Raw genomic sequence first — 26,170 nt, forward strand, 5'->3', positions numbered from 1 at the left:
TTTATCTTGAATATCAGATAATTAAAGTTTATAGTCTATAAAAATATATCGTTCGAAACAATTAGACGATCATTGTCTGATAGAATTATTGAGAGAAAAAAAAAAAGAAAAGAAAATAAGATAGGAAGAATGAAAATAAATATCTACCTGAACGTTAACAATACCATTTTTATTATTTATTAAAACGTTCGAAATAGAATTTTTCGTGCTTTATTGTTATATATAATTACTTACATATACGCATATATAACTTCGACATAGTTAATTCTCATTTCGCAGTCGGTGACTTTAGTAGACTGCATTATAGTTACTATACGACGAATGAACTCTCGGCAAATTTCAAGGGGATGTTGACCCCCCGTGACGATCTCTTCCCCTCCTACCATCTTTCCTTCCTTCCTTATGAGAGGATCGTACAAACGCACATTGGCAGGGAGGAGACTCCGAATAGGAGGAATGGAGTGGCAACGGCAATCGATCTAATCGTCGTTGTTTGCACGAGTCGAGTCAACGGTGTCTCTATTCCATGAGCGAGTGGGCGCTCCATATGCAGACTGCAAAGCATAGACCATACATGGACGCGTACTCGAGAGACTGTGGCAGCAACAGCAACAACAGTAGGTTCGAAAAGCCGACATGGCGACGAAACGCCCTTACGATTTTTTCTTTCACTCTTTCGTTCTCTCTCTCTCTCTCTCTCTCTCTCTCTCTCTCTCTCTCTCTCTGTCTCTCTTTCTCTCGTCGTTTTGTTGTTTTCATCTCTGGACCGACGAATCGCGCACGAGAGGAACGCCAGACGGCATTGTCACTCTTTTACTCTTCTCTTCCTCTACATCGTGTCGCCCTTTCTCTTTTTTTTTTATTTTTTTTTCTTTCTATCTCCTTTCCTCTTTCATAGTAGGTACATTACGTAAATGAGGATAGCCTTTGGCTATTGTATTCGATCCGCGCGACTCACAGCTCAACTCGCTTCTGATCGACGCCCCGAGAAAGCGTTTTTTTTTCTTTTTCTCTTTCTCTCTTTATCTTGAGCACATGCGGAGGATGACGTTCTTCGCGCTTGACTCGTCCTAAACTGTAGGTTTTGTCTTCGAATTTCGAAAGTTCCATCCGAAAAGAAAACAAATGGCAGTTTGTATGTATAGGTATTTATTTACATTTGCACGACTTTATGCTTTGTAAACTCGGTAATTAAACATGCCCCGTGCTTTTAATTATAACATCGCAACGCAAATTCTAAGGAACTTGATTCTAAGGAATCAACGTTCTTTCTCTTTCTTTCTTTCTTCCTTTCTCGCTCTCTCTCTCTCTCTCCTCCCTTTGTCTCTCTTTTTTCTTGTATCTCTCTTTCTGTCTCTCTCGCACAAATGATTTCCTTTATTTTCTGCGACAGAGAAAAAACCTACCAACAACCAGATGCGAATCAGGCAACGATTCTCGATTGGATGTTGCGACCAAGTTGATTCTCCGCGAACGAGGGTGAAAGAGAAAGAGAAAGACAATGTGTGTGTGTGAGAGAAAGAGAGAGAGAGAGAGAGAAAGAAAGAGAGAGAGAGAGAAAGAGAGAGAGAACAAACTTTAGTGAACTCGTCATATTCGATGATCAAGAAGACGACGTCGCCATCAACGTCAACGTCAATGTTACTTCTCAAACGTTTATAACATTTCATTGGAATGATGCGTTCTAGTTTTATAAAACAAGGCACACCGCCATAGTTCGTTCTACTTCGAAGATTCTTTTGGGGTCGGCCACAAGGAAAGACGCGTGCGATGTGGAACGAGAACGAACGTATTATGCAGTAAGTATTTTGAGTAAGCGGTCATAACGAACGTCGGCTCTAAGTCTCGTTAGAAAGTCAACGGATTAATTCAAGTTCCGTTGTAATATATAAAGTCCTGTGATAAAAAAAAAAAGAGAGAGAGAAAGAGAAAATATTCACATACGAAGGAAAATAATGTAAATAATAATAATTTGATTTATGAGCAATAATGATAACGTGCTAATGATTGTAACGTTCAAGGAAAATTGTTTTTAACGTAAATTCTTACGAAATAAGTGTGGATGAAGAAAAAAACGCAAAATCATGAGGACGTTTACGAAACTCATTCCTCCATTACAAAAGTTAATAATACCGCAACGTAATATCTTCCTTTCCACCAAGAAAAATCTAACCGTGAACCTCTCGCTAAAATCCCGGCGATTTCCAATTTACATCCATGGGTTTTCTATATCACGGTAGCGTGTGAAGCGTGAAACGGCAATGAATCAACGACTATCATTCTAACTAATCATTCCTGTCCACCATCGATCGACCGATTTAACCGGATTCGGTAATACGTTACATCACGCGTGGCGTTGTTTGATGCATCTCGCTTGCATTACATACGGATCTATGTATGTATAAAAACACGTTAAATAGACTCTAACGAATACGTACATATCTACATATCATATATATATATATATATATATATATATGTATATAGATTTTACGTTGCGACAGCTGGACACCTGCCTCGTACTCGAGAAGGCGTTTCAACCTACTCTAGCTTAGTCTCATCCTACAGTAATGTCTTTTTCTTTCTCCCACTCTCTTTCTTATTCCTTTCTTACTCCCTACGCTACCTTCTTCAACTTTACCTTATGTCACGCTATACTATACGCTATACTACGCGCGAGTGCATGAAAGTAAAGGACAACTTTCTCCCGACTCGGTAGATTCGTTTTACTCCTACCTTACCTCGTCCTACGATCGATCGACTCAAGAAAGAAAACCATTCGTATCCGCTTATAACTTTAGAAAGACTTTTCGATTCTCTTCCGAAAGAAAAGCTTTGCTCGACACGTTCTTACGATAAATCTGTCTCTCAAAACTTACACATTCCCCCCCCCCTCATCTTCTCTTTTATAATCGAATTAAACTCGAGATAAGCCGATCTTTCGTTGCAATCTTAAACTTGTCAATTAACTGATCAACTTTTATTTTCAACGAGGTTCATTCGATCGACACACGATTGTATATATGAGTGTATAACGAGAGAAATATTAGCTTGTAATATTGATAAGATGAAAAGTAATTGATACGCCTAGACGGAGCTATTAAGTTTTCGTTAAACGAACTAACAAGTTCGCATACATTTTCTGCATAAATAATGATGCATATTACGTTCAAGGACACATTCTTCTATGTAATTACATTATAATCACACACTTCGAGATAACTGCTAACAAACATCTTTACATTCTATATATATATATATATATGTATGTATAATATATATCTATTTATTATACACAGATAGTCTAGCTATCGATCAATATACTATACGAATATATTGATCGAATATAACGCAAAAGAGCACAAAAATAACATAAAAATATCCTTCCTTCAATCTATAAATAAACGGATGAAAACGGTCTAACAAATAAATCAATTGTTTCTAGCTATGTGAATGAACGTAACGATGAGGAGACGAATGTAAACGATTGTATTCATATTAAAATCGAACGATTTACATACGAATCGATGATTATGAAACTAGTCAAAAAATAAATCATTGAATATATTAAAAAAAAACCATGTTTCGTCACATATCCTCTATTTTTAATATTTTTAAATCCCACAAATGAATATTTTATATTTTTCAAATGAAAACTACCTTATTCTATATTTTTTATGATAACGTAAATTTGTCATAATAATAATTTTTAAATAATTCAATGACCAAATGTCAAAATATACCTGCATAATATCTCACCGTTGTAACAATGAAAAACATGTGACTTGAAGTTAGAACATTTTCATAATCAGCGGTGCATACAACATAATATGTCGTACGTGTTATGAATTAAATCCGTAATTCGTCCGGTCGATCGATCATCAACGAACGATGGTATCCCTCTTCTCCCTCCATCTCCTCCTTCTTCCTGGTCGAACAGCGAGTTCGCGGAAACTGGTTTAACACGATGCTGCGATCTCGCGAGAGGAGATGCTAGGAATCCGAAACTCGTGGCTTCCTCGAGAGAGTCAACGTACCTGGTCCCCTTCGCTCCGGGCTGCAGCCTTTTAACGACGACCGACGGCGACGTTCCACCTCGATCTCCCCCATCTCCCCCTCCTCCCCTCCTCCTCTTCCTCCTCCTTCACCTCCAATTCCCTCCTCTTCTTTCTTCGTCTTCTTACGTCGCGATCGGGCGTTTTTTTTTCAAGCCTCGCACACGAAACAGGTATTTTCAGCGTACCCAAAAAGAGAGAGAGAAAGAGAAAGAGAGAGAGAGAGAGAGAGAGAGAGAGAAAGAGTGAGAGAGAGAGTCAAACGTATTTGTAAATGGCGGCGAGAATGGAAGCGAGACTATAAAAGTAACGAGATTGTACTATCAACGAGAGTAAAGAACACCAAGAGCGAAAGGAACACGTTTCTCTTCTTTCAAACGTATCTTTCTCGGTCTGTTGAAAAATGATATCACTTTGAAATTCTTATATATACAGGGTGGGAACAAATGTTTCTAAATGATTATTCGATTAAATTAATTAAGATCAATTACTCTTTTTGTTTTTTTTTCTAATTTTTAGATTAATTTTTCTTTGTTTCTTTTTATTCCTTTTTTCTATTCTTTTTTCTTTTTGTTATTTCAGATTGTAAAAAATTTTCTAGGTCAATTAGTTTTACGATCTGAACTGAAAGAAAAAAATTAACTAAGAAGATTTCTAAGTCTGTAATATTACAGTTTGGAAAAAAGAATATTAACCTGAAAAGTCTCGAAAAAGGTGTAATTGATTTTTTAATATCACCTTTTGATCGATCATCCTCTATATCACTCTTATTTTAATATTTGAGAAATTGATATCAAATATATCTCTCTGATAGACGGATTACGATTACACTGTAGTATTTTTCAAAAGTATTATCTAAAAATTCATAATTTCGGTAGCTATATAACGAAAAATATTCTTCTTTAAGCGAAATCGTATAATTGAACAAAAACTTTGTGATATTGTTTTCAATGTGAAAATGCAATGATATAAAATTTATGTAAAATTTCAAAAATGTCAGCCGTCGATCTCTTTTAAGGATAACTGTTTAACTTCCCAATGAGAAGGTACAGTGCGATTACGATACTTGTTTGGTATATCTGCAAATCCATATTGGGATACGATCGCCAAAGTCGATCTCGTTCTTTCACCGTTACGCTTCGCATACGGGGATGAAATATCGATTAACAACTAACTACGAAAGAATGCAACGCAAGTTGTAAGTACATAACTGACTCTCTTTGAAAGGTTCCTGTTAGTTTTCTGAAAACGGACAAGATTTTTCTACACTCGCGTAATACGTTCTTTCATTATTACTTGTAAATCTGTATAATATTAATATTCCAAGAATAAATAAATGATCGTTTGTAAATTCAAAAATTACATACATAGAAGTACGCCTTGTAAGATTCAAAAATGGTACTACTACATATTCAAATCATCGTATACGATACATACATACTTAATCAAAGAGATATAAAAATACATTAGCGAAAATTATACTAGTAATATGTAAGAATAATTTAAATGATGACATATAATGGAAATGATTACAAGGTAAATTAGAATCATATATATTTTTTTAGGTTAATCTATGTTACGATCGTGTGAGACTTAATGCACTTTTGATATGAATATATGTTGAGAATTTACGGATTCCTATCTAAACTGTATATGTATATATATATATATATATATATATATATATATATATATATATATATATGTATATATGTATATATATATATATATATACGCACGCGAATATAACTTGAAATTCTAATGTAAGCAAATTTGATATTTTTACGCCAAAAATTCCTTGACTATTTTGACATAAATCATCAACGTATATTGCATATACATATATACGTCAGTATACACGATGATGTACTTTATGATATTCGATTCATAAAGTTCTTCTCTTGAATATGTCTTTCAAAAATGATTTATTACTTACGCGCTATGTTTCATTAAGATAATTATTACAAATATAGTATTAAAAAAAATCAATCAAAATTAGTTCCAAATTTCGTTTGGAAAAACTTTCATTGATATCGTTCTTCCGTTTCAACGATTTTTCCATCTTTGAATTATCTACAATCGTTTTTATCATGATCATTTTCATTTATATTGTAAAAATTCTTGTAAACATTATATATATATAAATATTTTTTTTTTCACAAATAAATTACCAATCATTAACACCATTATTTATTAACATAAAGATTCATGCTATGATTAGGTAAGAACTAGCGAAATCGAACGTTTATCTTATCGACAAGCTAAATAAAGATGATCGTTTATAAAAAGGTAGCCGTATGAGAGGCCATACGCACGAGAACCGTTACCATCAACCAGGCGGCCGCCGATTTCCAAACGTTTGGTATGTTATTTTCATTGAACGTCTTACACTCGATCTTTTCTCACGAAATCAAAATCATTTTAACATTAGCCTCACGAAAAAATTATAATAATCAATGACAACGATTTATCGACTTTACCAAAGTAAATTTATTACTTTGAAATTTCTATAACCTTCAATCATGAATCTCCGACATTGTGTTCTCCAGATTTTTATAAAATTTCGATGCTATTTTCGAGGTATATTTTCTATATTTTCAAAAATAAAAAACTTATAAGAGACAGTTTTGTCACTTCGGGACGAAGGATAACGCAGTTTCCGTACACCTGCGCAGGCGTAATCCTTAAATTTTCAAAGTGCACGGGATAAGAATTATAATCGGCTTACTCACCGTTTAAACGAACATCCTTCCTCTATCGGATGATAATATCCACGTGCTGAAACACTGAACACAGTTATATACACTAGAAACCGCGTGCACCAACGAGGAGAGAGAGAAAGAAAGAAAAAAAGAAAGAAAGAAAGAGAGAGAGAGAGAAAGAGAGAGAGAGAGAGAAACACACGCGCACTTCACAACGAATTCGAGCGAGCACCGCGGGAAGAAGCGATTTTTCGTTCAAATTCGTAAAACGACATTGTCGTAATCTAATGAACACTATCGAAAAGTCGTAGAGGAGGAGGATAGACGATATAAAAAAAATGCTCGTACGGAAGTGAAAAAGCGCGGCTCGACGAAAGAAACACTCATCTACGATCGCTTCGTATGGCCGGCTGTGGCTCGACTCGTTTTGCCTTCGGTGCGACGCCTCGATCCTTGCCGTGCGTCCCCACTCCCCTCTAATACCTGGTCCCACTCTTTATCCCCCACCTTTCTCCCTCTCCAAGTACTACTAACTTCTACTTCCAGTTTACGCTTCCGATTCGTTCGGCAATTTACGGATCTCTTCGGATCGAGCTCGGTATCGCGTCGAGACGAACCGCACGTCTATCTTCTGATTCGTCTCTTTCTAAGAAGAGTCATACGGAGAGCATTCTTTCTTCTGTTTTTCTTTTTTTTTTTTTTTTTTTTTTTTTTCCTTTGGAATGGTAAGACAAATATTTCCAGGATGTCTCAAACTTCTTAAGGTAATTATGAAAAATAAAACAATTAGTATTTAGAACAAGAAAGTAAATCCTCTCGAGAGTATGATTAAATTCATCGGATCTTCCTTTTTCTTTGGTCATTTTTGAAAATGATCTCTCATGTTGTCACGTGATCACGATTTTTATTGCATACAATTTTTTAATGCATCGAAAGGTGGCGTCAATTTTAAATTAAATTTACTAATAAGTGAAATAAAATTTGGGGGTATCGAAATAAGATAGAAGCATAGAGAAAATGTAAATATTTATTTGATTTCCTATCAAGTATTTTTTTTATTTTTGCTATCGCCATTTTCAACGTTCGCTTCTTTTCTTAGTTCATATATCTAAAAAAAAAAAAAAAGAAAAAAAGAAAAAAAATTAAATACAGTTAATTATTTCTTTTAATTGAAAAAATACTTGAACGATTTATGATCATACGTACTTGTATATAAGCTTCAGTCAACGTTATCATTTGTGGTAATATTTGGGTTACATGTAAATCTTGTAATTCATACCATTGACCAGTAGCTCTATGCAAAATATGAACTCTATATGTTCCTTGTCCTGGTTCACCATCATGTACTATATTGGCGACGAGATCATATGTTGTATAAGGATGTCTAGCCTTAATTTCTGGAGTTAAAATATCACCAAAATCGACATTTCTACCAAAAATATTTATGGTTTAAAATATTATTATAAAAATATTTATATAAATTTAAAAGAAAAATTGAGCAATCGACTTACTTAACTGGAAAATTTACTATAGTTGGATTTTTTTCAACAAAAAATGTATTCTTAGTAAATCTCTGTAAATAATACATATAAATTCATCAAATTCTATTCAACTTCTCCTATACTTTTTAAAATAATTGTCATTATTTAATAAATACTCACTTTTATATAAAGAATAAGATAAGGTGGAAGTTCTGTAATTTCAAATCTTTTCATAAAGTTTTCTTTGTACGTTTTATATTCTTTCTCTGCCACAGCATTGAATTTATTTAATAGAGTATACAAATTTACCTAAATAAAAGATAAAATGAACAAATTAAGTATACTTAATAATAAAATATAAATATAAATATAAAATATAAATAATATATACTTGTGGAATAATATTTTCAGTAAATTGATCTTTAAAAAGAGGTGGTGGTGGTAAATCACACGTTAAATAGAGAAATGGACTTTGTGTAACAGTTTCCCCATATTCAACTGTATGTAATAATTCGCTTCTTTGGCTTTCTTCTAATTCAAGCGGAGGAATTTTTCGGGTATATATCCTCATGTGTCCCAAAAATGTTTTATAAACAATACTGGAATCGCGCTTTTTTGTACCATTTAATGCCAAATGCAAAGCGTTCAAAAACCAGGATAGGAAGTCCACCGGATCTCCTAAATATTTTATTCGTTTTAGAAGAGTGATACTTATATAATATTTCAAAAAATTTTTTACTCATTGTTTAGTCCTTTACTATTACACCTTGCTCAGTAAATTGAAATCTCTTTTTACTCCATAATACCACAGCCTGTAACATTTCATGAGGGCTCACATGTGCTTTAAAATTGCGTGGATTCCATAATTTCCTCATCAATTCACCGAACCTTTGAACCAACAGATAAGATGAATCTCCTGGTGGCCTTTTCACATACGCATAATTAGTCTCTCTTAAAAAGAAATCCCTCAGTGGAGTAACATGAGATAGCGCCTACAAAAATTTATAATAGTGAATGACAATTGCTCTAATTATACACCATAAATATAAAATAAATTTTTGAAATTACTGACTTGTAAAATAACATTGCAATAATCATTTGCTTTTATATTATTCATGCCTACTATACCCGGAGAATACATTGAACCGTCAATAGCTCTAGACAACTTATCGCTTTTGTCTAATACAGCAATCTGTGCTTTATCAAATGTTGGATTTAATACATATTTGATATCATCCAAAGATGAATCTAAAAAAATAATGGCATACTTTTGTTAGAAGTTAATAGATCAAACCATATATGTCATTGCCGATTGATACTAACCGACTATTTCATAATTATCCGGTAAGCAATAAAATTTTAATGTATGTAAATTTAAAAATACATGATGACTTTCTGCTACACTGTGAGTATAAGCATGTGTATTGGTTCCTCTGCCTTGGAAATATTTTCCACAAACCAAGCAGGCATATACATTGATTCGGGACAATGAAACAGAACATAATTTTTCAAAATCAAAGTCTAAAAATTGACGATTAATTGTATCTAAGTAAGGACATAGTCGTGGTGCTTCCATTCGAGTCACTTTAGCGTTTTCTGAAATAAATATAATATAGTTTCTAGGAAATAACATAATTTCATAACCTCACCAAATATAAACAAATAACTTTGCCATTGGTATTCCCGACATCTCGTATTTAATAATCCTTAGTAAAATTAAGGAATATAATGTTTGCTAAACTCACTTTCTTTTTCATTATCAAATTGCGTATCATTATTATCTAATTTACGTTTCTTTTGATTGCTCTGTTGGTTAGACGCCATTTTTACTGTGCGTCGAACAATGCGACAAACTATTAACCTTAAATACGAGTAGAACTAAAATAGATTTCATTCTCAAAAATCTATTCACAATCATTCAAAAACTAAATATGCATTTGAAAAAATAATTGCAAATGTAATATCATGAAATACGATTTGTTTATTTAATTTATGTATATATTTTTATAAAATTTTCAATTATTTCCGGCGAATGTGGCGCCTTGCGTATATCGAGATTAATTGTATTAACCGCAGTCGTATTTATACACTAAGTATATACATTATTTTCATTTTTTGATACAATCGACAATACAAAGTTTTCAATTAAATTTAATTAATATATTATATAAATCTAATTATATCATAGAATATATTTAAATTGCATAAAATTTAAATGAACAACAAACAGAAGAAATATTTTCTTATCGAGTGATCAAGAAATTCTAGCACAATATAATATATTAAAATAAAATTTGATTTAAAGTTTGGACTCGATTATGAAAACAATGAAAGATAGAAAATAGAACGAACAGATGTTAGAAGTTTAATATAAAGTACATATGTCGAGTGAATGTGTTTGAAGACCGACGAGAATGGCGCCATCTAGAGGAAAAGATGAATTCTTTTTGACCGAAGAGTGGACAGGGGAGCTAATACCCCGCTCTCTCGTGCTTCTCGTAGCGGATTACGAGAGATCGTCCGAATGCTGTGGAGACAGAAGTATCATTTTACAAACGTATCCTGAAGCATAAAATGCTTCGTCAGAAGAATAATTTTTAAAGAATTTTTCATAAAAAGGATTTCGAGAGAAAACGAAATCGTTCGATCGTGATGCGCGTCGCGGTCTCGCCGAGTCCTCGGAAAAAGTTGCCTCGTATCGAGAGCTTTTCGAAGGAGATACCTTGATCAAAAGCTTACACTTCGATCTGCTACTCTTCATCAAGAAACGAATTGATTTTCGTCGAAAATATTTTTCATTGATAATGGCCATCGTCGAAGAATTCGATTATCTTTGCCGTTTATGCGCGACCAAGACAGGCATTCTCATGGGATTACCGATCTTTGAGGCTGGCGATCAGATGCGTAACATCGACAAAAAAATCGCAGCGTGCCTTCCCGTCCAAGTAAGAAGGTCTTCCGACATAATCAGCAATTAATTTTTTTTTCTTTTTTCTATCTTAATTCTAGAGAGATTAAACGTCGCAATATACAATTATACATAATAGATTAGACCATGCGATTACGTTATTTTTTTCAATTTATTTTCTATTAAAAAAAGAACACCGATAATGATATATTAATATATTTTTTATTCAATTAAAAAAAGAAATAATCCTATCATCATTAGTAGGTTTCGTGGAATTTTCATTTTGATTAACTTTATTTTAATGTTATGCTTTATTTCGTTTTCCTTTTTAATATTTCTTGCAGGTGTCAATGACAGATCAGCTTCCTAAAGTGGTATGCGAAGAATGTGCATACAAATTAGATCAATTATTTGATTTTCGTGAAAAATGTTTACATACTGAGGGTATGTTTATGGAAATGTTAAAGGAAATTAGCAAGGATGAAACGGTACATATATCAGAGCATGGTTTAGAAGAGGTAGATGAAATCAGTATGAATAGGATCCAAAGGAATATAGATAGAATACAAAATGATATTGAAGATGTCCAAAATCGTACTAGTGTAGTTTCTCATGAATCAGGAGAAACAACTATACATACTATGCAAGTTATGGATGAAATGGATTTAGCTGGTGATGAACAAGTTGTTAGTCAAGAAGACATTGGTCAGCAAGATCATGATATGGAGGTTACAGACATTGACTGTTTAGATGGTGAAACAGTCAGAATGGTTGATGAACATATAAGAGAAGTAATTCTTATTTTATTATCATTACAATGGAAAATAAAAAAAAAATAAAAATAAAAATAAATAATACTTTATGCACATTTACTATTGTACATTTATTGTCATATTTGTACAATATTTATGATCATTTTCAGGTTTCAAATCATCAGATAGCAATGCACTTGGAAGGAGATATGACTGTGGTAGGGAATTTAACTGTAAGTGGGCATTTGAGTCAATTGGGAATAAATTATGTGACTTCTATAAATCCAGAAACTGAAACTAGAGAACAGATAGTACATTATTGTGAAAATGTAAAATATGAATCAGTGCCTATAAAGCAAGAATATCAAAGCTTACAAGAGAGATTAAATTCTGAAGATCCTACTCATGTATTAGAAAACAATGTAAGGTATATACAATCTTTAAAAAATAAATTAATACAAGATTATTCTAAATTTCTTATTCTTTAAAGGTACCCACTGATGGGTTTCATTCCTCTCAGCCAGAAACAGAAAGTGAAATAGAGGAAGCAACTGTTAGTGAAAATGAAGTTCGTAGAAATATGGATTCAAATATATTACCTTCCACTAGCCAATCTAATACAGAAAATACAGAAGTCATTGTTGAGTATACTAAAGGAACTAAACATACTTTATTAGAATCTATATTAAATAATCCAACCGTCGATGAGACTGGTACTCATTGGTATGTGTGTCCTTTTTGTAATGAAGCTGCAATGGAAACAAATAATTTAGCAGCACATTTTGAACAACACTTTTGTTCATGTTCTTGTGGTTTATATTTCACAAGTGTAGAAGTATTAAATATTCACAAACAACAATGTAATTCATATAAAATAAAGGTAGATAATAAGGACATCAAGGTAATAGAGTCAGAATTAGTTCCATCGCAAAGCAATGATAATTCGGATATTCAAAAAAAACAATCTACTGTCAGGCAAAAGTGGACACCAAAAATTTGTACTCAGTGTGGTAAACAGTACAGAACCAATTATAAATTACAAGAACATATGCGCAAACATACAGGAGAAAAACCTTTTCAATGTTTGACTTGTGAAAAAGCATTTCGTAGCAAGATAGGTCTTGCACAACATACGGCAACTCATACTGGTCAGTTTGATTATAATTGTTCAACTTGTGGCAAAGGATTCCAGTGTAAAAGCTATCTGATTGTCCATCAGAGAGTTCATTCGGACTTAAAACCTTATCCATGCAGTACTTGTGGACAAAACTTTAAAACTAAGCAATCCTTATTGGATCATCAAAATAGGCATCTGGGTGTTAAGCCTTATATGTGTGAAATTTGTGGTAGAGGTTTTATAACTAAAGGTCTTTGTAAGAGTCATCAGAAAATACATTCGGGTATGGATAATCGACAATACCCATGCGTAGTGTGTAATAAAATGTTTGTCAGCAAGAGTTATCTTAATACACATTTACGCATACATACTGGTGAAAAACCCTATTTATGTGAAGTATGTGGTAAAGGATTTTTAACGCGCGTTGATCTTAAAATTCATTCCACCATGCATACTGGTGAGAAGAGCTTTAAGTGTGAAATGTGTGGAAAAGTTTTCGCTAGAAGGGCAGCTTTACGATGTCATAGAAGATCGCATACAGGAGAAAGACCATATAGATGTGACGTTTGCGGAAAAACATTTACTCAATTTAGTCCAATGGCTATTCATAAACGTTTACACACTGGTGAAAGACCATATGAATGCGATGTGTGTGGCAAAGCATTCGTATCGCGATCAACTATGATGTGCCACAGAAAGAAACACCATATTCCTGTAACGCCTACACAAAAAAATGTTTTAGTTTCTAATGAGGATGTAGAAGTGAAACATATTATATCAACAGAAATAGTGCTTAGAGAATCACATGAAGGAATTCATATTACTGCTGATTGAAAAAAAGAAACTGAAAAAAAATCTGAAATATAAATTGAAATTAACAAAAATAGGAAAAGGTAGGAAATAACAAATTTCATTTGTATTTATTATATAAAGATATTTGACCTGCATTTATTGTTTGCTCTATTGTTGTAGGCACCATGCTATGTCTTGGGACATGTAACATATTGTAAAAGTTTATGCAAGAAAAATATTTTTTCAAGGATATTATTTTATAAAAATTCATATGCTTGCTTAAATTCAAGGAATGCAGGTTCAATCATATCTTTCATTCATATATATTGCAGAATTCATATTAAAATAAAATCTTAGATATTTAATGTCTATGAAGTCAACTATCTTCAATTTGGTCCTATTAAAAGAGAAAACATGAGTAAGTTTCTTAAATAGACGATCGCAGTAAAATATTTCAATGTGTCTATAAGTCCTCTCCTTTTCCACATACAAAACACATACTTTCTGAAAGTGCTTTAAAATAAAGAGGATTATTAGTGTTTTGATATATTTTACACTTTTCAATAAAATAAAATAACATAAATAAATCAAAGAAAACTTACATGGATTGTATTTTTTTCTTCATAAAATTAAAAAACATTATTTGCCAATTTTTAAAAATTCTGCTAGGTCACATATGACATAAGTATAATAATTTATTATATGTAATCTGCCATTTTACATTTTATATGTTTGAAATGTATTTAAACGAATGAAACATATACAAAATGTATTTATTTTGAAATCAATCATGATGTATTGTACAAAATGAACTATGTTTATTATTTTAATGTCTACAAAATAAATCTTCAATTTTGTATTTTATATGTATGAGATTTATTTTCATGTTTTTTATTGTTATAAAGTCATATCATCTTATTTTACAAAATAAAATAATATTCTTGTATTTACAAAAATAAAGCATAAAATAATAATATTTAGCTGAAATGTATAGATCTTTTCTTTGATTATATAGAAAAAAAACTCTCAAAAGGTAATTGTGTTTTGTGTGTAAGACAAATTTTTACATAAAAATAAAATTAATTTTAAGAACATCAAGAATACATATTTTTTTATTTTATAGATAATTTATTTGTGCTTTTTTGTTTTACTTATCTTATAATTTCTCATTCCTATTGCAATGGCTTTCAGCACTATACAAAGTAGCAATTGTGATATATACTTAATAAAATAATTGATTATATTTGTAAAATTATTATGATTGTATTGTTATCATTAAGGAAGTCCTTTGGCTGCAAATATATGAACTTCACACTTTTCTCTGAGTTTTCTTTAAGAATATTAAACCCACACATATATTTGTAGAAGCTGCATTTCCATGATACTGATTTAAAAATATTTGATATAATATATTTTTATATAATACAACATATATATATCCACACACACATACATATGAAATATGCTATCTCAAAATATTTTTTCGTACAGTTTATACAAAATATTGTAATATAGTACAATATTTTGCGTCATATGATTTTAATGTCACCAAAGAAAATTGTGTTTAATGCATTTTCTTATAATTCTAAAACGATTAACAGTATTTATTTAATGTAAGATTGTAGTGTTAAAAATTTTTTTTTCAGACGATAAATATCACAAACTTATTATCTAACTCAGTAGAAAAATTTTAATTCTTATACAAAAAAAAAAAAAATGCTACATATCGCATTAAATTCGGGAATGAATTGTGAAAAAATTATAACTACATATATATCTATTTTATTGTATGTCGATTTATACTTATTTTTGTATAATGTAATAAAGATGAAAAAAAGTTTAGTAAAAGCAATTCTCTATTTAAAAAAAATTGTTTTATTTTATGGTAATATTAATAATTACATAGTGGCACGAATAGCTACATGGATTTTAGATTTCACACGCAGCTACAATCTAAATCAATATAACAAATGTTGCAGAACACATATATATATATATATTGGTGTAATTAAATCCAAACGTAAATTTTAATTGTCTTATTGTTATTATCAATTTTTGTCTAATCATCATATATAAATATGTATATATGATGAAAGATTTTGTAATTGCTGCCTGTGTTATCCACATCATCTACAATTGACAATGAATATTTATTCTATGATTTAACGTTAACTATCTATGCAAGGCATCAATAACAATGCGTGTAATTATCACCTCATTTTATCTCTATTGTACATATATATGGGACCCCTGTAGTACTGCTTATTATAATTTCCATTGACTTCAATGATTTATTGCTGTAAATTATGAAGCGTACACAATATTTTTCACATCTATTGATGCAGCTTCATAATTACAAAATACATATAAAATTGTAAATAGCGCTGATATAAAAAAAAGCTTATAGAAAATTGTAATATAATATGAAGTACAAAATACGTCTATTTTTGATAAATTTCCGAAAATTCCACTTGAACGTAGAATATCAACTATTTGATTAGATAGATATTGTGCCTTTTAGTATTTTTCATTTTTACACATTATTATGATTTAACAAGCGTGCATACAGGGGTCCTCCCTATAATCAATTACATTACTAAATCTTATCAATAACGTCATATATTTATATTACAAAGCACCAAGTCTAACGTATATGTAATATTTATATATAGGGTGTCACTTAGCATTGCATTGAACTGTAAAATAGATCATTTCCAAAGATTTCTTTATTTAATTACTTTAAATTACTAAAATATAATTTGTGCTTTAGTATTTTATATTAATAACAAAGAAGTTATTATTAGTTATTTTTTTTCTTTTTTTAAGTAGAAGAAATATAATATTATGCAGAAAGATAAATTTTAGCACAGCCACAAGACTAATCACAGAGTAATACAGAAATATATTAATTAACACCCTATATATTCGTCTATTCATTACGTAATTATAATAGATAATTAACTTATATAAGATATATTAGAAATAATTTAAATAATTTACGACACAAATCATCAACATGAAATATTTAGTAGGATTAAACATGTTAATATTTTATCTTCAATACATTCTAAATGTTCATTTGTAACTATATTCCTAATAAGTTACACATTACGTACATTGCGCGTATAATAATGCATTTAAATCGTTCAAGTGTGAATATATTGATCCCAAAACTGACTCTTAAATGCTAAGCTTATATATAAACTTAGCAGTGTGTCACAGCAATTTTTTAAATTCAAACTAGTAATTCTTAATATTTATATAAACTAATTTCAACAATCCACATAAACAATAACGTTGTATATAAAATTTGATTTGATTGAGAAATAAGAAAATAAAAACGATTGAATATATGTACGTAGTTCGACAATGTTCGCTATTGCTGATTCTATAATGCAAATATACATTATTTTAATAATTAACAGAGAGAATTTAATGCTAAACATTTTTATTACACAATTAAGAAATATTGATGATGCTTGTATACTTTGCATTTCCTGTTAATTAACAAAATTGTTATTATCGTTTATTTTCGATTTTCATGCTGTGTAATAAACACTTTTTTGTGCTAGCAGAAATATGAAAAAAAAAAAAAAATTGTGAAGGTGATATATATGTCAAATTATAATAATATTGACAAGTTAAAAATATCTATAAGAATTATATTTCTCAATTTAGGAAGCTGGAGAACATATCACAGCTGAAATTAGGAAATTTGATGGTATACTCATCAATGATAGACAAAAAGCAAAATCGATATTGTCAATAATTTCTTTATTTATACATATCTCTGTTAGGAATTACGAAATTGTGAATTTATTTAGTATTTGTTTTTTCAACATATATTATGCGTTGTTAAAAGCAGTAACAGCATTATTTGATTTGTATAAATTTGTGATAGGAATCCGGATAAATTTACTTTAAATTATGGACAAAAAATATAAGCTCAATTGTTGTGCAAAAAGTGTATAAGAGCAACAATGTAAAGCAAATGCTTTTGTAGACAGCTTATTAACCATTTTACTTCTACAGAATGGAACTCTATAGAATATTATAATATTTATTATAATATTTATTTACAAACTATATAATGTAAAGTTTTGTTATGTCGTTATGTGAGAAAAGGAAGAAAGTGCATAGCAAAATAGTGTCAGGTCATATTTATCTCACTATTAAGTAATGGTGATATATTGATGCAACTTTCAAGCAAAATATTCTGTCATATTTTGCAGTTCTGTATCTTGACAGCAATCTTTCTAGCGTATTAAAGATTCTGAAACTCAGCTATCACTTGTACACTGCCATCAATTTTTATCATTTCACTATATCATTCTAATAGTGTAATGTTTACCGATGTACCCCAAATTACACTTCCATGAAATTGCAGTGAATTAATTACGTTATTCACAATGGTAATAGTGACGTAAACCAGTTAGTCCATCAGTCTTTCTCTCATTTCGATTATCTGTCATGGATCATTTCTTTATACTCATAAAATATACATTCACATTTGTTTTTTTTTGTGTGTCTGTGGTGGTAAATATTTCTTTAACAAAGAAATACAATGCTTATACATAATATATCTGTCATTAACTATTCTACAATCTACATTATACATAAAATAATTAACTGGTATGATATAATAAGATAAAAATATTTGGACCTCTTCTGACATTCAATATTATCAGATTTATATTGAAATATTTTTTAGAAGAATTATCATATATAGCGAATATTTTAATAACTTTCGTAAGTGAAATTTTTTATTATTGCATTGATGGACTATCAACTATTGTAATATTAATTTGTATCATCTTAATAACCATTGTTAAATAATGAACTTCTGTGACTCATGACTATTGACTACTTTTGGACTCAATATTAAATTTTGATATATGATATATAATAATTTTTTTTTATTTAGAATAAGCCCATCCCAAAATAGCATGACATGATTAGACCAACCACAGACACTGAAGACAGCAGTTTCTTTTATTATATTATTCAATTCTTAAGTCCTCATTTAGTGTTAAAGGTCAGTGTTAAGTAGCATTACATGGAAAAGTGATCATATACATGTCTTGACATCTTATGTTAAATGTCCATGACTGTAATATCGTTTCATAATACAGTTCAAATACATTAGGAAATACATTTCTTCAATCGCTCTTCCTATACTCCATCAAAAAAAAATGGGACTTTATTTAACAAAGAATAATAATTGGATCATCATACAAGATGAAACTTCATTCTAATGATTCTAGATAAGATTTAAATATACAAATAATGTAAGAAACGAATTTTAATATAAATTTAAAGAATGCTTAAGATATGCTCTTTTTACTCTAATAGTCTTTCTGAAAAGAATTCCTGCTATTACACAGGTATTTGCAAATCAATTATTTTATCAATCAATTGGACAATGACTGCAAATAGATGCATTTTATATTAATTAAATCAATAATAATAATAATGCATCTAAAATCAAATATGCATCAAAAACAAAAACAATTATATTTGCGCACATATGATGTTATTGCTCCAACAATGCAGCATTGGTAAATGGCTCCAAACGTTGATTATTATAATCAATTTCGCACCATCATCACTGGATTCATTAAATTTAAGTATACCACCCTAAAATCAATTCCATTTAAATATTTAAACTTATTCAAAATATTAAGAGAAAGACAGTTGGAATCACATACATGATATAAAAAGCATGAAATAAAAACGAATTAAAACAAATATATTAATATTGTATGTGCCTTTAGAAAAAATGAAATCTTATTTATATATTTATGTAAAGATAAAAAAACTAATGTAAATTTTCTATTCATGTATTTTAATTGCAACTATAAATTTGCTTATAAATAATATTTATATAGAAGAATTAATTATTTAAAAGAATTTTGTATATTTTAAAAATATTTATAGATAAAAATCTTCACATAACTTACAATGCTACTTCACGGCGAGTGTTTGTTTAAGATGGCGTATGAGGTGACTTCCAACATCATGCACCTCAGGCCATTGTTTGAGCACGAACACTATACCCAATACAACGAATGTGGTCGTTAGTATGCGCACCCTGCACATGAAACAATGAGGCTTAGTACAGCTGTAACAAACGCGTGAAAACAAAACAAAACAATGAGTGAGCAAAATTAAATTTTCATGCATGTATGATGTCCATGTTGTCTTAAATGTTTTACGATATTAATCAAACGACGATATATATATATATATATATATATATATATATATATATATATATATATATATATATCAATTTATGTACATATAACAACTTTTTTATGACAATATATTCAAAACAGCAAAAGGGCTTAATTAATCATAGGTGATACCTACTATTGCAATGCATATTAAAAAAAACGTAATAACAATGAATGTAAATGATATTTTTTACATGAGAAAATAATTCACGAAATTACTAACTAAAAATTCGTATAAAAAAATTATTTAGGTAAATAGTAATAATGAATGATGTTACCTGGTTCTAAGGAATGGCATCATAATACCAGCACCTGTTGCAACAAGGAGTAAAATAACTTGCAGTACTGTTAACACTACATTTATCAACTTCACGACCAGAGCCCTTGCATTACTATTATCAAGGCCTTCTAATGTAACATACTGTTGATGTTGCTGCTGTTGATGTTCCATTTTACATATTTTTGTTTGACAACTTTCTAACATCTCATGTATGTCTCTTAAACGATCTTCACTTTGATATTGTACTTTTTCTTCCATATCTGTAATTGTTTGTTTTAAATTTTCTACTTCATTCTGATGGAGTTCAGTCAGATCATTGATTTGTTCTTCAAGACGATCGCACCGAAAACGTTCTTCTTGTAAACCATGTGATAAATATGCTACTTCTTGTTGCAAGGCCTAAATGAAAGCACTATTTCATATAATTCTTATTTTTTAATTTCATAATAGAAATAATGAAAATCAGCCATTATTGAAGTTAAATATTCCCCCATTTTGTATATATAGTTTATGCATAATAAACGAACCTTTAAGCCATCTAATTTTTCTCTCATCCGTTCAAAGCTGTCTCTGTGTTCTTGAAGTTCCGAAAAGATGGATTTGAAACTCAATGCGGCATTATTACTGTGACAAGTATGTGTTTGCCCTCTACTACCTGGTCCACTTTCGCTCGTTACACTAGAGCATTCTGAGCCTTCTTCTGATGGAAATTTCATTGCTGCAGCACTATGTGTAGATCCAAGACTGCAGCCACCAGGTAAAGTAGCTGATCCATGATGAGTCTTTTCTTCTTCAACACTACCATTATCACCATTACCTGCATGTGGTGTATCGTTTACATAAAAAGTTGAGCCATCTGCAGAGACATAGAGGTTGCAAGTTAGATCGTTATCCAATACCAAAATATAAACTCTACTAACAACTAACACTAGTTGTTGCTGTCTTTCTATTCTGTTTTAATATTATAAAAATATGTTTCTGAATAAAACGAATGTATAATACAGAAATAAAACTATATGATTAGATAAATAAAACAATTTTTTTAATATATATATGTATATATATTACAATATCATTTAATAAAAATCATCAAAGTATCATTTTTAATAGTATTGGATAACTACTATTGAAGAAAGCATTATAGAAATATACAATTCACAGAAGCAACCAAACACCTTATAATAAAATTATCATTAAATTAACAAATAAAGTTAAAAATATAAGTGCTAACTATGAAGTTGATATTTATTTTATATACTGGAACTTCAGAAATTTGTTAATTATTTTAACAATTATAATGATAATCTACAATATAAAACATTACAATACAATTCTTTTTGTAATAACTTTTAACATATTTGTAAGATCACAAGATACTGAATGTAAATAAACACAATAACACATTTCCTGTTTAACATAAAATATTGAAGTGAATAGGAAAGATTATATACAGAATATAAAAACATGAAATAGATAGACGCAAAGTAAATTTTGGGTTGTGACATATTACTTACTACTCTCAACTGCCATGATAGCGCAACATATCAAAAAATATTTATTTTAAAATATAAATGCACAACTCGTATATAAATTTGAAAAAGAAAATTTTTTTTTTTTTTTTTAAATATATATCATGGATCCTTTAATATACTAAGATTTATTTTCAGATAGGGTTAAATCAGACAATAGTGCAACACTTAGAAAAATTATATATTAAATATAATAAAACAGATATCAATAGTTGAATTTACACTAGAAAAAATGTATATTCTACTGTATGTGAAAGTGCATAGTACCAGATAAAGTAAGTCTTATAAAATATCATATTGTTAAGGAAGTGCATGTTCTACGTAACTACTTATTAAATTACATTCTAATTTTAATTATAAGCTGAACAAATATTATATAATTTAAAACTTACAATAAAATTTGTAGCAATATTTTGAGATATAGCAAAATATCATAAAATAAGTATTATAAATATTACTCACGTGATAAAGTGTTTATATTGTCAGCACTCCCAAATTTATTTTTAATAAGATGTGCAAACTCCCTTGGTTTTGACATAACACTCCTAAAATAGAAGTCAATAATTCAAAACAATCTGTATATGCTGAAATTTAAATATCATATCTATCATACAAATAATAATTTCATAAATTACATAATAATATAAGGTATATTATCTTAAATACTTAATTTACATGGATGCATATATAAAATAAATATTTTAAAATATACAATTTGTAAAAAAGAAGCAGTTCGATATTATTAGAACGTATATCAAATTGAAAGTATAAATCCTTATTTTACATAAATATATAAAAGTAATCAATGATTAATATTTGACAAAATCTTTTGGATAAGTCTTTTTCTAACCTCAACTGTATACACAATTTTTATATTTTCTTTTGATATATAATAATCGTAGAAAATTAAATCTTTATTAAAATAATTAATAACAGATAATGAATATTTAGTATAGTTGGATCACAATCTATTTTTATCATAACACTCATCCTGAAAAACCAGTGATTCCGTCTCTAATATTGCCACCCACATTTCTGAAAGGGAGTCTCAAATTAGAAGAAAAAATCACTCTCTATACTTAGCAATGAGTGTAGAGGATAGAGAAAACAAAATGTGAAGACCAACAGACACCATATCATAGAATTAAATTGACATGAGTTTAATTTGTGCAAAATCCTTTTGCACATTAGCAAGAAACTATATTATATATCATGCAATGTGCATAGTGATGCTTATGTATATATAAAACATGCTATGTTAAAAAATAATATCCATTATACAAGAAACACCATAACTTTCTGTTTACTTGAAGTATAAAAATAAGCAAAAGTCTACTCATAAGAATTTTAACTATTTATAGTATAAAGCTAATATAAATTTAATTAAATAAATATAAATATTAAAGTTAAAATACGTACTTTAATCCTTGTCCCATGTCACGAAGTACTTCTCTTGGTTGTCTATGACCTGCGGGTGCACCATTCATTTCATAATTTTTTAATTTTTTTTGATAACTGTCCAACTTTTTTTGTAACTGAGAAATACTATTCGCCGATTTCTGATTTTTCTTTTCAAATACTGTCTTAATTCTAGTTAATTGTTGTTTATCCGCATTTGCAGCCAATTTCAAATATTCATTAACATTTTCTACAATGAATATATAAAGATATTAATTTCATTAAATCTAACATCATAGTAATATAATAATAATAGTACAAATAAGATATAATTCACCATCACGAGTTGTTTGCTCAATACGTATGAGTTCACGTGTTCTAGCTATTTTACTTTGAATATGTTCGATCGCTTGTCGAACTCGCGCAGCGCTTGAGTCCACATCATCGCTTATTAATTCAGAAGAGCCATTAGATAGGAACGATTGCGTGGTATGATATTGTTCCTACAAATAAACATTATATAATATAAAATACATTGAAATTTATATATTTTTATAATTTAATATCATAATATTAAACACACAGTGTATAAAGAACAATTCTTTTTTGATACAAATTAAGACTTTGAATCTCATATTGAATTCATTAATAATATTATATAAATAATTCTTCATTTAATCTATGACAGTTATTATATTGTTATAAGTGGTGACCTTGCAATCTTATACAAAAACCAATGCAAACACAATAGTATTTTATCACAAGATTTTTGTGTAAATTTATTGGTGTAAAAATATCATTTTTATTATATGACAAATAATATTGTGTAAATGTTTAAATAACATTAATAATATAATAAGTTATATATTTAATTATAATTCAGCATAATACGTACTCCTTCATCATCGGTTGGAGGTTGAACATTTGGCACAAACTCATCTGATTCGGCAGTGATTGGATTGCCATTTGATTCATCCATAACATCCATACGGATTATAGTACCTGGTGATCTTTGTCTGCTGCTACCTTTCATGCTGAAGCTACTCCCACAACCACCACAGCTGCTACCACTGCCTGTGCTACCCTCTCCTGTCTGGTAGCTATAAAAAAAGCAAGATTTATGTTTTATTCCATTCCAAATATTTAAAAAATGCATTACTTAGTTCAATTAAAAATGAACAACTTACATTGGAGCATTACGCGCTTTTGGTGTATGTTCCAAACTAGCTGATTGTTGGTGATGTGCTTGAGATATAGATGTATTCCCTCTAGTAGGAGAAGTGCTACGTGAGCTGTTCTTACTTGACGAAGTCACCATCAAGCTAGCCATTCCTTTCTTCTAATAAAGTTTATTACTAGGATATTTGAAAATTGCCACATGTTGCACTGAATCTGTATTCATATAGACTTTTTATTAGAAATTTTTATCAGATGATTCAGGATAAGATAAAAGATATTCTCAATACAAATCAGCAATATATATAAATGTAGACAAAAGATTAATATATTTGAATCATTCCATATTATAAGCTGTCAACTCTACCTATATAGTAATAAATATAAATGTATTAAAAGATAAATCCATAATACTAATGTATTTTGTGATAAGAAATTTTTTCCTTATTATATGAATTTTTATCAAGATTAAATAAATATCAAATAAATATATATAAAGATATGGAATGTAAATATCCAATATTTTTAAAGGATATTAAAAATAACTACAAATATGAATCCATTATCTTAATAGAGTTATACAATTTTTCTAGTAGTATCTAGTATAGAACAACCTTTGACCTAATCTAACTGAAGAGTCATTGTGATTATCATAATATGAGAACATGACGCGTAACATCTTATATAAAAATGATTTCAATGATCAATCAATAAAACAAAGAAAAAAGAACAATAAATTTTTCTTTGGCAGTAATATTACTTTAAAAATAAATCATTCACATATAATTTAATATATTATAATATTGTAATTATTATGTGAGATTTAAATATATTGAATTAATATATACATTTAGAAATAAGTTATAACATTAACATTGATATACGACAATAATTGAAAAAAAGAGAATATATTTGAGAAACAAATGACTTTTCAAATTACCATTTCTCTTATGTAAAGATAAAACTTTTCAATCAAAAATAGAATTGGCTTTGATCCTTCCTGGTTGTTACAGAATAGATAGAACATACAAGCAACAACAAATATCAAGAAAATTTATACACCTTAATATTCGTTATTAACTTTCTCTCGATCGTCAAAGCGTCGAAAATGGAGCCATACGAGTAGAATTTCTTATATTTTCACTAACTTATGGCACGCCAAGAAATCGCCACAGTCTTACTGCGGACACGTAAAACGGTATATCATTAGTTGTGCATTCGTTTAAACCAATAGCAACTCTATCGTCCCACCCCTTATACACGACTTCATTATAAAAGCAGAATGATTTTCAAATAAAAACAAACTTTTTGACCTGTCAATTCGCATGCCCGACTTCCACACACATTCTCTCTCTCTCTCTCTCTCTTGTTCTATTCTCTCTCTCTCTCTCTCTCTCTCTCTCTCTTGTTCTATTCTCTCTCTCTCTCTCTCTCTCTCTGTCTCACTCTATTCTCTTATTTTCTCTCTCTCTCTCTCTCTCTCTCTCTCTCTCTCTCTCTCTCTCTCTCTCTCGTTATCTCATTCTTTTCCTATTTTTTTCCAATACGACTATATGCGAAAATATATCGATAAAACTAACTCACCTTCTTCTATTTTACAATGCACGTTCGTGGTTGTAGCATGTTCTCATTTAATTCGTTATAATGTCACACAGAAAATATCATTAATATTAGTTTTATTTGACGAATAATATTCTTTAACGTTTCTTTCTGTTTTTTTTTGCTCCGTTTTCTTTATGTCTTT

At 29.7% G+C, this 26,170-nt stretch overlaps 4 protein-coding genes across 13 annotated transcripts in view; 1 reads left to right on the forward strand and 3 right to left on the reverse strand.

Moving 5' to 3' along the window:
• The window catches only part of LOC124421970 (rap guanine nucleotide exchange factor 2-like), a 125,863-nt gene extending 118,677 nt beyond the window's left edge, over positions 1 to 7,186 (reverse strand). The window contains exon 1 of one of the 2 annotated variants that reach the window (XM_046957778.1): positions 6,788 to 7,186. The gene's annotated coding sequence lies outside the window, so the exon portion shown is untranslated. The remainder of the gene's footprint in view (positions 1 to 6,787) is intronic. The other variant, XM_046957775.1, reaches the window with a different exon arrangement.
• A 580-nt stretch (positions 7,187 to 7,766) lies between these two features.
• Positions 7,767 to 10,285, reverse strand: LOC124421973 (U4/U6.U5 tri-snRNP-associated protein 2). 2 transcript variants are annotated; one of them, XM_046957789.1, is made up of 9 exons: positions 9,984 to 10,285; positions 9,562 to 9,834; positions 9,311 to 9,486; positions 9,005 to 9,230; positions 8,630 to 8,916; positions 8,419 to 8,547; positions 8,269 to 8,330; positions 7,964 to 8,186; positions 7,767 to 7,865 (listed from the first exon to the last, which is right to left on the reverse strand). In XM_046957789.1, exons 1-9 carry the CDS (start codon positions 10,060 to 10,062, stop codon positions 7,800 to 7,802), a joined length of 1,521 nt encoding a protein of 506 aa, XP_046813745.1. In that variant the 5' UTR covers positions 10,063 to 10,285; the 3' UTR covers positions 7,767 to 7,799. The 2 variants fall into 2 exon arrangements, with proteins under 2 accessions (XP_046813745.1, XP_046813746.1); XM_046957790.1 differs by having other exon boundaries at positions 9,888 to 10,284.
• Positions 10,286 to 10,637: 352 nt separating this feature from the next.
• Positions 10,638 to 14,239, forward strand: LOC124421972 (zinc finger protein 2-like). 2 transcript variants are annotated; one of them, XR_006941775.1, is made up of 5 exons: positions 10,638 to 11,183; positions 11,491 to 11,937; positions 12,069 to 12,320; positions 12,389 to 13,908; positions 13,988 to 14,239. XR_006941775.1 is itself a non-coding variant. In XM_046957787.1 (4 exons), exons 1-4 carry the CDS (start codon positions 11,043 to 11,045, stop codon positions 13,847 to 13,849), a joined length of 2,301 nt encoding a protein of 766 aa, XP_046813743.1. In that variant the 5' UTR covers positions 10,638 to 11,042; the 3' UTR covers positions 13,850 to 14,239. The 2 variants fall into 2 exon arrangements, 1 of the variants encoding a protein (XP_046813743.1); XM_046957787.1 differs by having other exon boundaries at positions 12,389 to 14,239.
• Positions 14,240 to 15,662: 1,423 nt separating this feature from the next.
• On the reverse strand, positions 15,663 to 26,149 carry LOC124421872 (transmembrane and coiled-coil domains protein 1-like). Of its 7 annotated transcripts, none has more exons than XM_046957555.1 (12): positions 26,011 to 26,149; positions 25,489 to 25,606; positions 24,438 to 24,642; positions 24,146 to 24,350; positions 23,588 to 23,753; positions 23,272 to 23,500; positions 22,315 to 22,397; positions 21,838 to 21,846; positions 20,851 to 21,179; positions 20,322 to 20,722; positions 19,768 to 19,928; positions 15,663 to 19,444 (listed from the first exon to the last, which is right to left on the reverse strand). In XM_046957555.1, exons 3-11 carry the CDS (start codon positions 24,578 to 24,580, stop codon positions 19,772 to 19,774), a joined length of 1,722 nt encoding a protein of 573 aa, XP_046813511.1. In that variant the 5' UTR covers positions 24,581 to 24,642; positions 25,489 to 25,606; positions 26,011 to 26,149; the 3' UTR covers positions 15,663 to 19,444; positions 19,768 to 19,771. The 7 variants fall into 7 exon arrangements, with proteins under 7 accessions (XP_046813511.1, XP_046813510.1, XP_046813514.1 ...); XM_046957554.1 differs by having other exon boundaries at positions 25,367 to 25,606; XM_046957558.1 differs by lacking the exon at positions 25,489 to 25,606 and having other exon boundaries at positions 20,851 to 21,140.
• Between the last annotated feature and the right edge of the window lie 21 nt (positions 26,150 to 26,170).

Source organism: Vespa crabro, chromosome 2 (assembly GCF_910589235.1).
Source record: "Vespa crabro chromosome 2, iyVesCrab1.2, whole genome shotgun sequence".
In the NCBI taxonomy this organism is placed as follows: domain Eukaryota; kingdom Metazoa; phylum Arthropoda; class Insecta; order Hymenoptera; family Vespidae; genus Vespa; species Vespa crabro.

What these genes read in the sequence shown, in the direction of transcription:
- LOC124421973 (XM_046957789.1), bottom strand. Translation starts at nt 10,062, where the DNA reads ATGGCGTCTAACCAACAGAGCAATCAAAAGAAACGTAAATTAGATAAT. An exon ending in ATTTCAATTTACTGAGCAAG is followed by an intron (nt 8,917 to 9,004) that starts GTGTAATAGTAA and finishes TAAAATATTTAG; the next exon opens with GAGATCCGGTGGACTTCCTA. An exon ending in ATCTTATTCTTTATATAAAA is followed by an intron (nt 8,331 to 8,418) that starts GTGAGTATTTAT and finishes TATTATTTACAG; the next exon opens with AGATTTACTAAGAATACATT.
- LOC124421972 (XM_046957787.1), top strand. Translation starts at nt 11,043, where the DNA reads ATGGCCATCGTCGAAGAATTCGATTATCTTTGCCGTTTATGCGCGACC. An exon ending in CAGCGTGCCTTCCCGTCCAA is followed by an intron (nt 11,184 to 11,490) that starts GTAAGAAGGTCT and finishes TATTTCTTGCAG; the next exon opens with GTGTCAATGACAGATCAGCT. An exon ending in CTCATGTATTAGAAAACAAT is followed by an intron (nt 12,321 to 12,388) that starts GTAAGGTATATA and finishes TATTCTTTAAAG; the next exon opens with GTACCCACTGATGGGTTTCA.
- LOC124421872 (XM_046957553.1), bottom strand. Translation starts at nt 24,580, where the DNA reads ATGGCTAGCTTGATGGTGACTTCGTCAAGTAAGAACAGCTCACGTAGC. An exon ending in TGAGCAAACAACTCGTGATG is followed by an intron (nt 23,501 to 23,587) that starts GTGAATTATATC and finishes TATTCATTGTAG; the next exon opens with AAAATGTTAATGAATATTTG. An exon ending in GACATGGGACAAGGATTAAA is followed by an intron (nt 22,398 to 23,271) that starts GTACGTATTTTA and finishes CTTCTATTTTAG; the next exon opens with GAGTGTTATGTCAAAACCAA.